This window comes from Scylla paramamosain, chromosome 42, assembly GCF_035594125.1.
Source record: "Scylla paramamosain isolate STU-SP2022 chromosome 42, ASM3559412v1, whole genome shotgun sequence".
Taxonomy (NCBI): domain Eukaryota; kingdom Metazoa; phylum Arthropoda; class Malacostraca; order Decapoda; family Portunidae; genus Scylla; species Scylla paramamosain.
Window position 1 is genome coordinate 1,883,882 of NC_087192.1, and position 16,119 is coordinate 1,900,000.

At 39.1% G+C, this 16,119-nt stretch overlaps 1 protein-coding gene across 1 annotated transcript in view; it reads right to left on the minus strand.

The window, feature by feature from the left end:
• LOC135093279 (uncharacterized) overlaps positions 1 to 16,119 on the minus strand; it is a 46,678-nt gene that overhangs the window by 17,346 nt on the left and 13,213 nt on the right. Inside the window, exon 4 of the mRNA XM_063992400.1 lies at positions 12,453 to 12,578. Within this exon, the coding sequence (XP_063848470.1) occupies positions 12,453 to 12,578 (126 nt within the window). The remainder of the gene's footprint in view (positions 1 to 12,452; positions 12,579 to 16,119) is intronic.

The window sequence follows — 16,119 nt, forward strand, 5'->3', positions numbered from 1 at the left end:
AAAAAAGCGCACAAAAGCGCACACGGAAAAAAAGATTAAATTATGATTACTGTAAGAGATAATTAAACAAGTGAAAGAAAAAAAAAAGGACGTGGAGATGGATGGGTAAAATTTTGATACTAGCATAAAACTGAGGGAAAATTAATTACATGAAGTTCCTGAAAAAAGAGAGAGAGAGAGAGAGAGAGAGAGAGAGAGAGAGAGAGAACACCAGTAGCAGAGGTAATGTAATAGATTAAACAATTACGCCAAAAGATAAGCCTTGGAACGCAACCTCTTTCCTTCCTGCCTTCCTTCTTTCGTTCCTTCGTTCCTTCCTTCTCTCCCTCCTTCCTTTCTTCCTTCCTTCCTTCCTTCCTTCCTTCATTCATTCATTCGTTCGTTCGTTCGTTCCTTCCTCCCTTCTCTTCCCTCCTTCCTTCCTTCCTTCCTTCGTTTCTTCCTCCCTTTTCTCCCCTCCTTCCTTCCTTCTTTCCTTCTTTCCTTCCTTCCTTCCTTCCTTCCTTCCACGAGGTCGCCCACGGTTTCTCGTCTGACCGTATTTTGAAACCCCTTGTTCTCTAACCACGACTACTTTCAAAGACCACATAGATGACTACTCGAATTCTCGCTGATATTTTCCCACCAAAGATACAAAGATGCAGCATTCTTGGCAACATATTCCTAAAATCACGAAAACCCCATAAAAAAAAAAAAAAAAAAAACTTTCCACAGAAAAAAACTTCCATGAAAGCTTCTTAATCTTTTCACTTCGATACGAGACAATTAGCGCTACCATATATATATTTTCTTTTTTTTATGTAGTAGGGACACCGGCCAAGGGCAACAAAAATCTAATAAAAAAAAGCCATATGCAATGTATGAAATCTTCACAAGCATATGCAAGGAAGTTATGGGTGAAAAAGAAAAGATTTTGCAATTTCTATCCAGTTTAGAGATTGGATGTGGCTGTAGAACAAGTAAAGACGTTCAGGAGTGATTAGTAATTAAGGCAAGGCGTACGAAGTGGCAGTCAAAGGATTAAGAGTATTAGAGACAAGAGGATGAGACTTTTAAGAATGCAGTCGTTAACGTTAATTTAGCGCCATAATACTGTGTTGTTGTAGTGCCATCATCATTATCGCACCACCATCGCCATAATAATCATCATCATCAGCCAAGTAGGCCCCTAAAGAAGAGGCATAGTCACCAGTCACGTGACTTAATCAGGTAAGCTTCCCGATTATCAAGTCAATCGTCTTACAGTCTAATTAGAATTTTGATCACCTAATTGGGTTTCAGGATTATCCCTTGCTTGACCTCAATCCTTTCAACATGCATACCTCTCTCTCTCTCTCTCTCTCTCTCTCTCTCTCTCTCTCTCTCTCTCTCTCTCTCTCTCTCTCTCTCTCTCTCTCTCTCTCTTCTCTATGTACTACACTTCCTTCCCTCTCATTTCTGTCTCTTTCAAATCTCCCCTCTCTGGCGCACGGATCAGTATTGTAATCAAAAAGTACATAAATCAATCCAATACTGGACCAGATCTCATCCATCCTAAGACCCGCTGCCAGTATGGATATTGAGAACCCGGTAATCCAGGGAGCGGCAGCCAAAGCCCCTTGAGAGACTGAAAGGAAGAATATCTCGGCCGTGTCTTTGATCGTAAACAGATGCCGCGTTCTTCAGGAGGGAGAAACTTGAAGTATGATAGTGAAATGTGAGGAGTGGGAACTTGTAAACATAAGAGGTGTGAAGGACTGAAATCAGGTTCGTGTCGTGAAATTTTTAGGTGCTTCGTCTTGATCGCCTGTAGAGAGAGTTATTGGGTTTTTCCTGGGGTGTTTTCGGGTTTCTAGTAATAGTTTAACAAGGATTCTTCATTATCACTAGGAATAAAAACCAACCCACGGGAACCTGACTGGTAATCTGTGTGTACTTTGACTGATCCCACGAACATTAAATGGACTATACTATGAATTTTTTTTATTTATTTTTTTTCAAGGGTGTTTTCCTCATTTAAGTGATAGTTTAACAAGGATTCTGCATCAATACTGAAAAAAAAAAATCCAAATAATAACCTCTGTGGTCTTCGTCAGTATTCCTTGTGAGAGAAGAAAGAGAACAAAGCGTTTTAGAACACAAGTCTTGATGTCATGATAATTTAGGTTCTTTAGGTTCTTTAGTTCAGCCAGCAATGCAAAGACGCCACAGGTGATGCTAATAAAGTGCAGGGTCCATCCTTTAAATAACTTTGTTCTGTCATAAGGACCGTTTTCAAGGACCACAGAGATGAATAGTGCTTTTTGCCGATGATCATGCAGAATCCTGATTAAATTAACCCCCCGAAAAAATATGAAAATACTCATAAAAAAAAAAAATCAATTCTACTGGAGTTGTTCAAATGAGGTGAGATAAGACGCCGAAACGTTTGAGAATTAGGCTTTTTTTTTTTCCCCCTTCAAGAATATTTAAAGTTTCCACTTCTATGTCAGCTTTGCCCACACTCACGTGGAATATGCTCGTGCAGTGCAGTTTTGATCACCTAACGATATCAAGGACACAACAAAATCAGAAGTTCTCCAGAGCAGCGCCTTGAAGATGATACAGTGTTTCGTGTGATACAACTGAACTGAATAGAGAGATTGTAGCATAAACGAACCTTATGATCTTCCTTGCCCTCTCTTTAAAGATGTAATTTCTAAGAACTTACAGAATATCTTGCAATATCTGAAGAGTTTATGAATGTTGATGCAAGTAAGCTGTTCCTAATTTATGAGCCTTTTCACGAACTAGGAGTAACGGAGGCAAGGTTGAAGCTGTTAAATTTGCATTCTTCAGAGAGAGACGTGGGTTAAGAGGAGACCTGATAGAAGTCTTTAAGTGGTATAAGGGTTATAACAAGGGGGGATGTAAGCAAAATTCTTAGGATCAGCAACCAGGATAGAACAAAAAATAACGGGTTCAAGCTTGAAAAATCTAGGTTTAAGAAAGAGATAGGAAGAAATTGTTTCTCAAATAGAGTGGTAGATGAGTGGAACGGACTCAGTAATCATGTTGTTAGTGCTAAGACATTAGGGAGCTTCAAGAAAAGATTAGACGGATTCAAGGATGAGGATGATAGGTGGAAATAGGTAGGTATATTTCATACAGGGACTGCCACGTGGAGGCCTGGTCGCTTCTTGCAGCCTCCCCTTATTTCTTATGTTCTTATGTTCTTAAGATGCACACAAGTACTAGTATACAGCACTAATACAAGAGTCAATCAGCAACCTTCGCCCTGTCATCCCACTCGCCGGGTTACTCTGGAACACTTTGCTTGTTACTGTTTCATGACATCCCTGGAACTGAATTGGTCTTCATCTTTTTTTTCTTTTTTTTTTTTCTCGGGGAGGAGCAGCAAACGAGCGAGCATTTTAAACAATATATTTTTTTTTGTCCTTGCCCGAATCCTCTACGTACAAAAAAAAAAAAAATAATAATAATACATAGCAATTAAGGATAACAATAACATAAACAAAAGATAAATGGAACTGATTAAATAACAAATAGATAATGAGATAGATAAATAAATGAATAAGTAACAAAAAAAACAAAAAAACAAGAAAAACAATAACAATGACAAAAACAAGCCGACGTAATCAAAGGCGCCGTCGGTGGAACAGCAAGCATTAATTTTCCGTGATGAGCTTGACGCAGGTAATTCTTTATAGAAACAACCTCGACCAGAATCTCCCATAGCAACGTTCCTGACAAGGCGACACGATCCGGCGATCCTCTTACCACCACCACCTGACTGCGCCTGCCTTTGATGGTGGTTTTTTTTATTTATTTGTTTATTTATTTATTCTTTTTTTTATCCCAGACTGGTGGTGTTCATTACGCTGCTCAGTCTGCATTTTTTTTACTTCATCTTTACATATTTGTTTATCTTTTTGTGTGGGAGGAGCTCTGGCGAAGGTCAACAAAAACGGAAAAAAAAAGCGCGCACACACACACACACACACACACACACACACACACACACACTAAAGATACCACTCCCTAAAGATGAGTTTCAAAAGGCATGTCGCCAAAAATTACCAGGAGAAGCATCTTGAAACCTCCCTCTTGAAAGAATTTAAATAGGCAAGAGAAAATAAAGAAGCAAGCAGGGGAAGTCAGAGTTTGCTAGTAAAAGGGGATGAAAGACTGATAATATTGGTTAACTCTTGACGAGGAGTAGGACTAGAAGCAGCAGTAGCAACAGTAGTAGTAGTAGTAGTAGTAGTAGTCGTAATAGTCGTAATAGTAGTAGTAATATCAACAACAACAACGACAACAACAACAGCAGCAATAACGACAATACTGAATTGCACTAACTCATGCAAGGCGCGGCTCTCATTTGTTAACATTTCACCGTAGTGGCTTCCTTTACAAAAACTCGTGAATACTACTACCGCTGTGCTCGCCCCTAACATCTGACTATGACTGACGAGCTATCATATATTTCAGGACTCTATGATATATAAGGTTTGAGCTTCTATGTATTATTTATCTTCTTTAAATCATTCCTATCTCTCCCTTCGTTTCCCTTCCTTCCGTATCACTCCCAGCTTCCCCGGATACCACATCTTTACGTCTCTCTCTCTCTCTCTCTCTCTCTCTCTCTCTCTCTCTCTCTCTCTCTCTCTCTCTCTCTCTCTCCCATATATTAATTCCACGTCACTAAATCTCAGTAATGATTAATCCGGCCGTCTTTTTATGTCAGTCCTTGTTTCCCTATTTTTCTGTGTCTATTTCTGAGAGAGAGAGAGAGAGAGAGAGAGAGAGAGAGAGAGAGAGAGAGAGAGAGAATGTAATCACGCTGCTAAAACCCAGATTCGTCTCCACCTCCTGGACATCTTCTTTTCTCCTGTCCTTCTAACCATATTCACTAGCTCTTGATCTACTGCTACTACTACTACTACTACTACTACTACTACTACAACTACTACTACTACATAAGAAAATAAGGGAAGCTGCAAGAAGCCATCAAGCCTGCACGTGGCAGTCCCTGTATGAAACTCCACCATGGTTGAAATGAATTGTGGTCTGAATCAGAAGAGAAGCAGAATCGAAGAAAGAAAATGGAATATCAAATTGAACTGAATAGAATTGGAAACGGTGAGATGAACTGGTGAGGTGGTTCAGACTGTACTACACTACGCATATTACTTTGTGTTGTGGAGTATCTTTATAACGTAATTAGAAAGTTAGGTACCCTTCTTATAGTTCATGTTAATCAATCGTCTGACAGCTAATTGGACGCATGATTTTATTTAGAGCAACGCCAAGTAATTTTACTCAGCAAGTATGAAGCCACTCGTACAAGTGTTAATAAGACTGAGTAGATATTTGATGATATATTTTGCTGTGGGTGTTGCTTTTCAGAATCTTAGTTTAAAATCATACTGAGAGGAAGCTGTGGCAATCAAATGGTTCAAATTACCTATACTATATATATTCAAACCACTTGAGTGAAAAATAAATAAATAAATTTGTTGAAGTCAAAATAAAAAAGAATGTGATTTTAATTTAATTTCAAATAAACATATACTTCCTTTTTTTCTTTTTTTCTTTCTTAACTACGAGCATTGAAGTGAAATATTCATTCCCATTTTGTGTTGAAATGCAACTGAATCGAAATTGTAAAAAAAAAATTCGTTATTCACAACCTTCACCACATTTTTCTCAGTTTCTCAGAACGAGCCTATAATAATAATAATAATAATAATAATAATAATAATAATAATAATAATAATAATAATAATAATAATAATAATAATAATAATAAAAATAACAATAAGAAGAAGAACAAGAAGAACAAGAAGAACAAGAACAAGAACAAGAACAAGAACAAGAAGAAGGAGAAGGAGATGAAATCAGTGTTTATAATTTGGATCTCTCTCTCTCTCTCTCTCTCTCTCTCTCTCTCTCTCTCTCTCTCTCTCTCTCTCTCTCTCTCTCTCTCTCTCTCTCTCTCTCTCTCTCTCTCTCTCTCTCTCTCTTTCTATCCTTTCCCCTCCTACTTTTCTCTCACTTCCACCCCTCCATCCGAAGCTCTGTCATCACCCCCATCTTCTCCCTCCACTTGGCTCCTCCACTTCCTTCTCACAGCGTTAAGATAATGTCGCTCTTACGTCTCCAGCTTCCCCAAACGTAATCTACAAACGGTATTACAAAAACTTATATTCCTCAATGCTGCGGGACTGTTTTCAAAGGGCACGTGGATGATTAACTAGATTGTAATGAGTGTTAAGGGTGTTTTTTCTACAGTGACTGAACAGAATTCGTGTTAAATTATAATTAAAATCATGAATACGTTCTTGAAAAATCACTATAATTTTAACTACAGCCGTCATGAAGTTGCCGAGTGTCTGGGAGTGAGGTGCTCAGCTCAACAGGTACCTTTGTTTAACTTGCTCTACTGTAAAGGTGTTGTGATGTTTCCTTTTCATTCTGTGTACTCATATACCACTTGTTTAATTTCTGCATTCCTAGCACTAATTCCTTTTTTTTTTTTTTTTTTCTTCTCCGCTTCTTGTTCCTTCCGCTTTTACTTCACCGCCAGCTATCATCAATTTCCTTTTCCTCCTCCTCTTGTGCCTGCTTCGACATCACCGCCACTTCTTCTTGTTCCTCTTCTTCTTCTCTCGGCTCTTAAATCCCACTACTTTTCTCCTCTTCTTCTCTCGGTTATCACCACTTCCTTCTCTTCCTCTTCTCTTACGTTGCTACCTCATCTTTTCAGTACCTCCTCCTCTTTTTCCTCTTCTTTCCTCTCCAAATTCCCTACCTCTGCCTGCTCTTCCTCTTCTTTCCGTTCCTACTTCCCATTTACCACTTCCTCCTCCTCTTCCTCCTGCTCCTTCTCCTTTTTCGCCTCTTCCTCTTTCTTCCACGTCTTTCTCTGTTTTTTTTTTTTTATGCCTTCTTCATTTCCTTTTCTTTTTTTTTCTCTCCTATGCCACTGATAATTATTTCTTTTTTTTTCCTCTTCCTCTTCTTCCTCTTCTTCCTCTTCTTCACTTTCACTCGTCAGTATCATTATCTCTATCTTTCCATCTTCTTATCTTTCTTTTTTTTATCTTCTTCGTTAGCGCTCCTCTTTTTTCTTCTCCTCTTTCCCCCTTTTCTGATTCAAGGTTATAATTATCTCTTCCTACTCTTCCTACTCATATTCCTTTCTCCTCTTTTATTTCTTCCCTTCGATGCTTCATTCTCTTCTTCATTCGCCTTTCTGTCCAAATTCGTGCTACATCTCCTCCTCCTCCTCCTCCTTCTCCTCCTCCTCCTCCTCCTCCTCCTCCTCCTCCTCTTCTGCCTCCTCACTACATGTTCGACAGTACAAGTGTTGTCAAAACAAACAGCCTCGTTAGGAGCAACAGGTGTTTGTTTATTCTTCCTTTGTGTTCCTCCTCTTTCTCTCCTTTATACAACGACTTCCTCCTCCATTTCCTCTCCTATGTAACCCCACCCTCCTCCTCCTCCTCCTCCTCCTCCTCCTCCTCTCCATCTGACACACCATTACTTCACATCCTCCTTCATTTTCTCTTCCTCTCTCTCTCTCTCTCTCTCCTCTTCTCTCCTATTTAACCATCACAACCTTCAACTCCTCCTCCTCCTCCTCCTCTTCCTCTTCCTTCTGTTTATTTTTCCTCTCTTCCTGCTTACACTCCCGTTCCCAACTTTCTTTCTTCCCCTCCTTCTTGTTCCTTCTTTCCCCTTCACTTCTTTTTATTTATTTATTTTTTTCAATTGTTTTTATTCACATCATCTCTCCTAACCACCACCACCACCACCACTCCTGACCACCACCACCACCACCACCACCACCACCACCACCACCTAATTCCCATCCTATACAGCCTGTTAAACAAAGAAAAATGAGAACATTGCCTTTTGATAACTTAATTTCCCTTCTGTTGGAGAGAGAGAGAGAGAGAGAGAGAGAGAGAGAGAGAGGAGAGAGAGAGAGGAGAGAGAGAGAGAGAGAGAGAGAGAGAGAGAGAGAGAGAGAGAGAGAGAGATGTAGGAGTGGAATAAATATACTTGGAAGAAGAAGACAGGAATGAAAAAAAAAACAGAAGAGGCGAAAGGAGAAATAAAAAAAACGAAAAGAAGAACTATAAGAGGAAGAGGAAGAGGAGGAGAAAGACAAGAAGGAGGAAAAAAAGCAAGTGATAGGAGAAAGGAATGCTAGAAGGATGAGAGAGAGAGAGAGAGAGAGAGAGAGAGAGAGAGAGAGAGAGAGAGAGAGAGAGAGAGAGAGAGAGAGAGAGAGAGACGAGGGCCATAACAAACTGTCGGCTGTCGCACAAACACAGTAAGAAGTTAGTCCCAAAACACAACACGGAACTAACAACATTTACTCTACACTTTCCTATTTGTGCCTTCTTTCTATGGGGCGATTCCTCTTCTATTCTCTGAGGGACGGCGATGAAGGATGGAAATAGAAAGGTGTGTTTTATATAAGGCCTGTCACGTGTAGGCCTAAAGGTGATTTTGTTGTAGCTTCCCTTCTTTATTTATTTATTTGTTTATTTTTTTTTATTTATTTATTTATGTTATGTCTTTCCTACAAGGATGGCAATTGTAAGTTTATTTGCTCCTGTTTTTTTTTTTTTTTTTCACTTTCTATATTCATTTCATTGTTTGGTTCGTGTTGAATTTCCTATCGCGTAGAAGGGAATGTTTCTACTGCTACTACTACTACTACTACTATTACTACCAATCTATTTGTATACAGTAATGTCACCCAATTGATTCAACACACACACACACACACACACATCATAATCCATTCTTCTCTTCTCCAGTCTGGTCCCTTTCCTTTCATTCGGTTCAAATATCTTCTTTACTCTTCTTTCTTTTTTTTTTCTCTTTCCCAAATTACTTTTTTTTTATTTTGTCTCTTCCACTCAAGTCTCTTTAGTTTCCTTTCCTTCATTATTTTTTTCCTCCTTGTCCTTTCCTTCCCTGACACCTTTTTCCTTCATTTCCATCTTACTTTCCTCACTCTCTTCCTCTTATTTCCTTCCTCCATCCCTATTGCGCTCCTTATCCTACCTATCTCATCTCTCCCCTACCCATCTTCCACCTCCCTCTCCTTCATTCCCTTCCTTCCCTAGTCATTTTTCTTACCACCAGTACCATCACCACCATCCCACCCTCCTCCTCTTCCTCCTCCAATTTCATCTTTATTCCTTCCTTCTCTGCTCAACTTTCTAACCAACACCATATTTTCCTCCTCCTCCTCCTTCTCTGCTCACCTTTCCAACCGACACCACCTCTTCTTCCCCCTCTTCTTCCTTTTCTTTCCCGTCAGATCTTTTTTTTTTTCTTTTATTTCTTTCACCTTTTCCTTTCCTTTCTTCCACTGTTCCTTTTTCCTTCCTGCTCTCTATTTACCTATCACTTTTCCCTCTTCATCTCTTTCTCCTTTCCTTCTTCAATCTCTACTTCCTTCTTCCTCTTTTCCTACTCTCCCTTCCTCCTCCTCCTCTTCTTCCTCCTCCTGCTGGACTTCTCAGGGCGGACAGAAAATGCGCAAACCCGTATTCTGAAACTCCTTGTCCTCTCATCAAAACTATTTTCAAAGACCACAAAGATAAGTGTTTGGGTTTCCTTACGTCCTTCTTACAACTGATGATGCAGGGAGCGTTGAAATTTGCTCTGTTCGATTTGCTAGATTCTATTGCTCCTGTTACTGTTACTGTTATTATTATCATTATTATTACTGTAGTAGCTGTAGAGGTTGATGTAGTAGTAGTAGTAGTAACAATAACAACAACATTACAACATAATCAAATAAAGGAAGCTGCAGACCGCCTATCTACCTACCTATTTCCGCCTATCATCCCCATCCATAATTGCCTAATAATAATAATAATAATAATAATAATAATAATAATAATAAAATCAATAACCAGTACTGGAGAGTGAAGGGGGGGTGAGGAGGGGGATGGGGAGGGAAGCAGTACCATTGTTACTAGATCCCAAGACAAGGAAATCCAACACTCTCATTACTCTTTAATCGCTTTCCAATGATGCGCGTTAGTTGTGCTCCTGTAATAGAAAACGATACACTGAGTTCTCCCTCCCCTCTCTCTCTCTCTCTCTCTCTCTCTCTCTCTCTCTCTCTCTCTCTCTCTCTCTCTCTCTCTCTCTTACGGTCATTTATCTCCATGGGGGGTGTAAAAATAGAACGTTTCCAAATGATGCGGTTAGTTATGAAAGTTTGGGAAGCTACTAAGAAAACGGATTTAATGAACGTCACCTCCATTCTCCACCACCAAAACATTGTGACTAATGCTCCGTTTTCTTTGCATTTCAAGGTGTACTTATGATTTTTCTCTTTTCTATGCATCTTCTCATATTTACCTTTAATTTTACTTTATACACAACTCAAGAACTTTTTTTTTTCTTTTTTTAATCACTTCGTTTCATTTACTTCACCTTATCTCCTCTATTTACCGATGCAAAACACAGTATATAATAGTCCGTTTTCTTTCTTTCTTTCTTTCTTTTTTTTTCAAGGTAAGCGCAAGAATTTTCTCATTTGTATGCTTCCTCTCAACTTTTTCTTTACTACACTTTTATTTTTTTTGTCATCTCAAGCTATACGTAAGAATGTTCATATTTTTTTTTCTTTCTCTCCCTTTTCGCTTTATCTTTAACGCTCTCTCTCTCTCTCTCTCTCTCTCTCTCTCTCTCTCTCTCTCTCTCTCTCTCTCTCTCTCTCTCTCTCTCTCTCTCTCTCTCTCTCTCTCTCTCTCTCTCTCTCTCTCTCTCCCCTTCTGTTTACCTAATTTCTTATTCATCTTCATCCCTCTTATCCTTAATCTGTTGTTTACTTTTTCCTCTTTTTTTCCTTTTCTTGTATACATTTCCCTCCTCCTCTTTCTCTTCCCTGATATCTGCTCTCCTTCCCTCTTATCTTTTTTCCCGTGACAATTTTTCCTTTCAAGAATTTCTTTTTTTCTTTCTTACTTCTTGTTTTCCTTTTTTTTTGTAGTTTCCCTTTTGCCTCCATTCATTTTCTTTTCTCCTCCTTCGTTCCTTCCACCCCCTTCCTATCACCATCTTCTCGTTTTCCCCATCTACTTTCTTCTTCCCCCTATTCCTCCTCCTCCTCCTCCTTCTCCTCCTTTCATTTCACCCTAATGACTCCCCTCTTACCATCATATCCTTCCTTCATCAATTATCTTTCTCATATCCTTCCTCCATGTCATTTCCTCCTCCATTGTTCTCTAATCACCACCAGCACCACCGCCACCACCACCACCACCACGATCACCACCTCTTCCTCGTCTCCTTCCTTTAAGATCAGATTCCCTCATCCTGACCAACGTTTCCTGTTATATTTCATTAGTCACATACCTACCTCACTCCTCCTCCTCCTCCTCCTCCCCAGTGTCTCCTTCTCCTTCTCCTCCTCTTTTGATGATACCTCCTTACTGTTTCCTCCTCCTCCTCCTCTTCCTCCTCTTCCTAGTAACATCTACTCTGTCTTCTCCTCCTCCTCCTCTTCCTCCTCCTCCTTCTCCTGGCAACACTTGCCTACTTTCTCCTCCTCCTCTTCCTCCTCCTCTCCCTTCTCCTCCTAGCAGCACCTACCTACTGTCTCCTCCACCCCCTCCTCTTCTTCTTCTTCTTCTTTTTCTTCCTCCTCCTCCTCCTGGCAACACCTCCCTATTGTTTCCTCCTCCTCCTCCTCCTCTTCGCAGAACGTAATTATTGTCTCCTAGTTTTATTTATTTATTTATTTATTTATTATTTATCTATTTATTTATTTTTTGGTATAAGACGACACACGTGAATGTAGATTTTTTTACTATTTTTTTTTTTTTTTGGTGTTCCTTCCCTCCTTAATAATTACGTGTATGTTTCCTCCTGTTTTTTTTTTTTTTTTTTTTTCTCATATAGTGTGTTTACTTTTAAGGAATACGTGCGGCGGTGTTCCATCATATACGTGTGTGTGTGTGTGTGTGTGTGTGTGCGTTACTCTATGTGCATGAAGAGAAGTATTGTGAAACGGAAATAAACTTATGATTCTGATTCCAGTTTCTCCTCCTCCTCCTCCTCCTCTTTCGTCTTACCTCTCTTCCCCCACACTTCTCTACTGCCTCCTTCTTACCTTCCTCCTCCTCTTCCTTACACCTTATAACACTTCCCTGTTGTTTCCTTCTCCTCCTCTTCCTCTTCCCTCTTCTTCTCTTCCCAGTACCTCTCCACTCTCTCCCTCCTCTACCATCTCCTACCACCACCTCCTCCTCCTCCTCCTTTCCCCAGCACTTCCACGTTCCCATCTCTCCCATCTCCCACCTAGTCATTACCCAGCATCTCCCTATCTTCATCCCATCCTCCTCTCTCTCTGTACTCACCACCTTCAGTCCCCACCCGTCTCTCTCTGCTCCCCTCTCCTTCTCTCCATCTCTTCTGTTTTCACTTACTTCCAGACGCTGGAGATGGTGGCGTCCTTAATGTTGGACACAATAGCCTCCATGACGAAGAAGGTGATGTAGTTGTACCACACCATCTTCTCCCCCACTGAATCGTCAGCATCGTTCACACTTTTCCTGAAGAGGATGAGAGAGAGAGAGTGTGTGTGTGAGTGGGTGAGGGAGAGAGATGAAGGAGATGGCGATAAAGATGAAGATGGAGATGAAAATGGAGAAGAAAGAACAAGGAGAGCAAGAACAAGAACATGATGATGATGATGATGATGATAAAGAAGAAATAGAAGAAGAAGAAGAAGAAGAAGAAGAAGAAGAAGAAGAAGAAGAAGAAGAAGAAGAAGAAGAAGAAGAAGAAGAAGAAGAAGGAGAAGAAGAAGAAGAAAAAAAGAAGAATTAACAGAGAGAGAGAGAGAGAGAGAGAGAGAGAGAAAGAGAGATTAATTAGCCTCCCAGCGTTCGTGCCGCTTCATCTATCAACAACAAGTACAGGCAGGAGTTGAGGGAGGGAGCTAATGATTACGGTGTTGTATGAATGGGACTATAATGATTTTTCTCGGATTCTAGGTCTTGGTCTTGGTCTTGGTCTCGGTGTACGGTGTCTATCAACTCAGTATTATCGTACATGCTTGTAGTGTAGTAACGTGCTGAATTGTGTGTGGTTTAGTTATGAGAAAATAAATATATAAACAAAAGGTGAATGCATAGGCACATACATACATACATGCATACATAAATATATACATACATACATACAAGCATGCATGTATAGACAAATGAATAAATTAATTAATGAATAAATAAATGAAGTGTGCAAGCTCGTATCACTGATTATATTTTAGTTTTGGTAGCATTCACACTGTATAAAAAGAAGAATTTGGGTATTATTATTATCGTTTTTCATTGTCTATTTATCTAGTAATTTTTGTCTATTTATTTTGTTTCTTATTTGATTTATACTGATTTATTTTTTTGATATGCCGTATATCAGTGGAATGCGTACTCAGGAAACTTGTAATGTACTGGTAAAATTTCACGTGATGAATTTTGAGATGAGTGTCGCCAAAATAGATGCCTGGAGCGCTCTGAGCTTTGAAATGCCCGGAAATTTGAACGGAAACCCTCATCAGAACCATTTTCAAAGGCCACAAAGATGATTAGTCGGGTTTTGCAACGCTCGGAAATTTTTGCAACGCTCGGAAATTTTTGTAACACGTAAATTTTTGTAACACTCGGAAATTTTTGCAACGCTAGGATTTTTTTTTTGCAACGCTAGGAAATTTTTTGCAACGCTAGGAAATTTGACCGGAAATCTTCATCAGAACTATTTTCAAAGGCCACAGAGATGATTAGTCGGATTTTGCTACGTGTTTTTATTCCACTAGGGGGATGGGATCCTTATTAAATTATCCCTGGAATCATGGAAAACATCCCTTGGTAACGTTATTAACCTCCGCTAGCTAATCTAGTAAATATATTTCAGATGAGACGACGAAATTTTTCAGAGTACGAGCGTGAAGTAAATGATCGCCAAGGTTCGTATCTTGAAACGCTTTATGCTCTCATGGTGGTTATTTTGAAAGGCCACGGCGGTGAGTGACCGCTCCTCGTGAATGCGTTTCTTTTCTTTTTCCTTTTTTTCCAGTGACGATGCGGATCCCTTGTTCGTTTGGCTGACTGATTTATCTTTATTGCCACTTCATCTAAATTACATAAATACATCATATAAGAATATCAAAATAATGGCCTAGTGTGCTGACCCATAAATGGCTCCCCAGATAATATAATGTACTATATACTATCGATACCCGACAATACAGTATTCAAAGAAGAAAAAAAATGACCAGGCAATACCAATTAGAACACAGATTAATATTTTGTACATATACCTTAATGGAAAAAAAAAAAAAAAAAAAACTGTCACCTAATTAACACAAGTAATAACAAAAGGATAATTATCAACACACACACACACACACACACACACACACATCTATTAAGACGGTTAACAGTATCTATATGAACACGTCCTCTGTCTCTAAACCGGACACTGACACTTAACTGCATAACAACATCAACTCTCTTCACATCACCGTGTCTTCGGATATATTTCAAAGCCATTCCATACACTCTTCAGCTTATCAATGAGCTTTTCTGAAAATGTATTGAGTTTCTTTTCTTTTTCTTCTTCTTTTTTCTCGTAATGTTGTTTCAGTGATTGAACATTATATTCCAAAGCCGTATCTCAGTATCACTAACTTTATATTTTCATTTACGGAGAGTGCGCTTTATAAGTTAATGGATATTCTCAGAAACTTTTTCGGCCTTAACTTTTATCCCAAGACATCTTTTTTTTCCCCATTATCATCTATAACTTTTTTCAGACACATTTTTGTACCACGCCCTCTTAAATAGTTACGTAGCCTAGGAAAGAAAAAGAAACAGCCTCCTATTCTCTTTCCTTGCTTGCGTGTGTCGAGGCAAACAATTCTCCGCAATGCTGCTGCTAATGACACAGTGACACCTGCTTACCGAGTGACTGTTTCACTTTGAACGTACAAAAAATAAAACTGCAGGTACTTAAAGATTTGAATTATTCCATCACTCTGTACTTAAAGATTTCAATTACTCCATCACTCTGTACTTAAAGATTCCTTCCTACTCTCAGCGGTGCCTTTGTAAAGTATGCTCTAAACATTCAAACTCAGGAAAAGTTACAACAGTCATGGAGCTAAAGGACAGCAGCGAAAGGGTTGAGTGATAGCAAAAGGTGAAGAGCAGAACGATATAAAATGATGATGATGATAATAATAATAATAATAAAAAAATAAATAAATAAAAAATAAATAAATAAAATAATAATAATAATAATAGTAATAATAATAATAATAATAATAATAATAATAATAACAACAACTCATCTTGCTAGGAGACGAGAACCATACGTATGTCAAGATTTCGGGCCACCACCACCACCACCATCACCACTATAACTACTAATAATAATACCAGCACTATCACCACCACCTCTACCACCCATATCTTTCCAATACCAGAGCTTCAGTCCACAAGTCCACACGACGCACTGTTACAAGGCAAGGGATGGTCTGCCTCTCCTGCCCACAGTCACTGAGCCATACAAGCCAATATCTGTGGCCGATAGCTTTCTTTACGTCCACCTGAACACACACAAGAGTCGTCAAAGCACGTAGAATAAATGAATTCTTTGTTTCTGTACTGATTTAATGTACCGCCGTCCCGAAGCAAGCCCAGGTGTACGATGGTGGTTGTTGTTGTTGTTGTTGTTGTTGTTGTTGTTGTTGTTGTTGTTGTTGTTGTTGTTGTTGTTGCTGTTGTTCGGAGGTAAAGAGCAGATTTCCAATATTTTTACACTATGTGGTGATTTTTTTTATTTATTTATTTATTTTTTATTAACAGTAAGAAAACTACTGGATATTTGGTTTTCGCGGCTTCCATGCATCGTCTCGTGTTCCAGATGTACGATATTAATTGTTGTTAGAAGGTAAAGAGCAGTTTTCTCTATTTTGAAAGCTTCACGTTGAATTTTTTTGAATGAATAACTGGATCTTTCGTTTACGTTTACACGGTTGTCTTGTGGTTCAAATCTTCAATATATTTTTGCTCTTGGGGTCAAAGGGCAGAT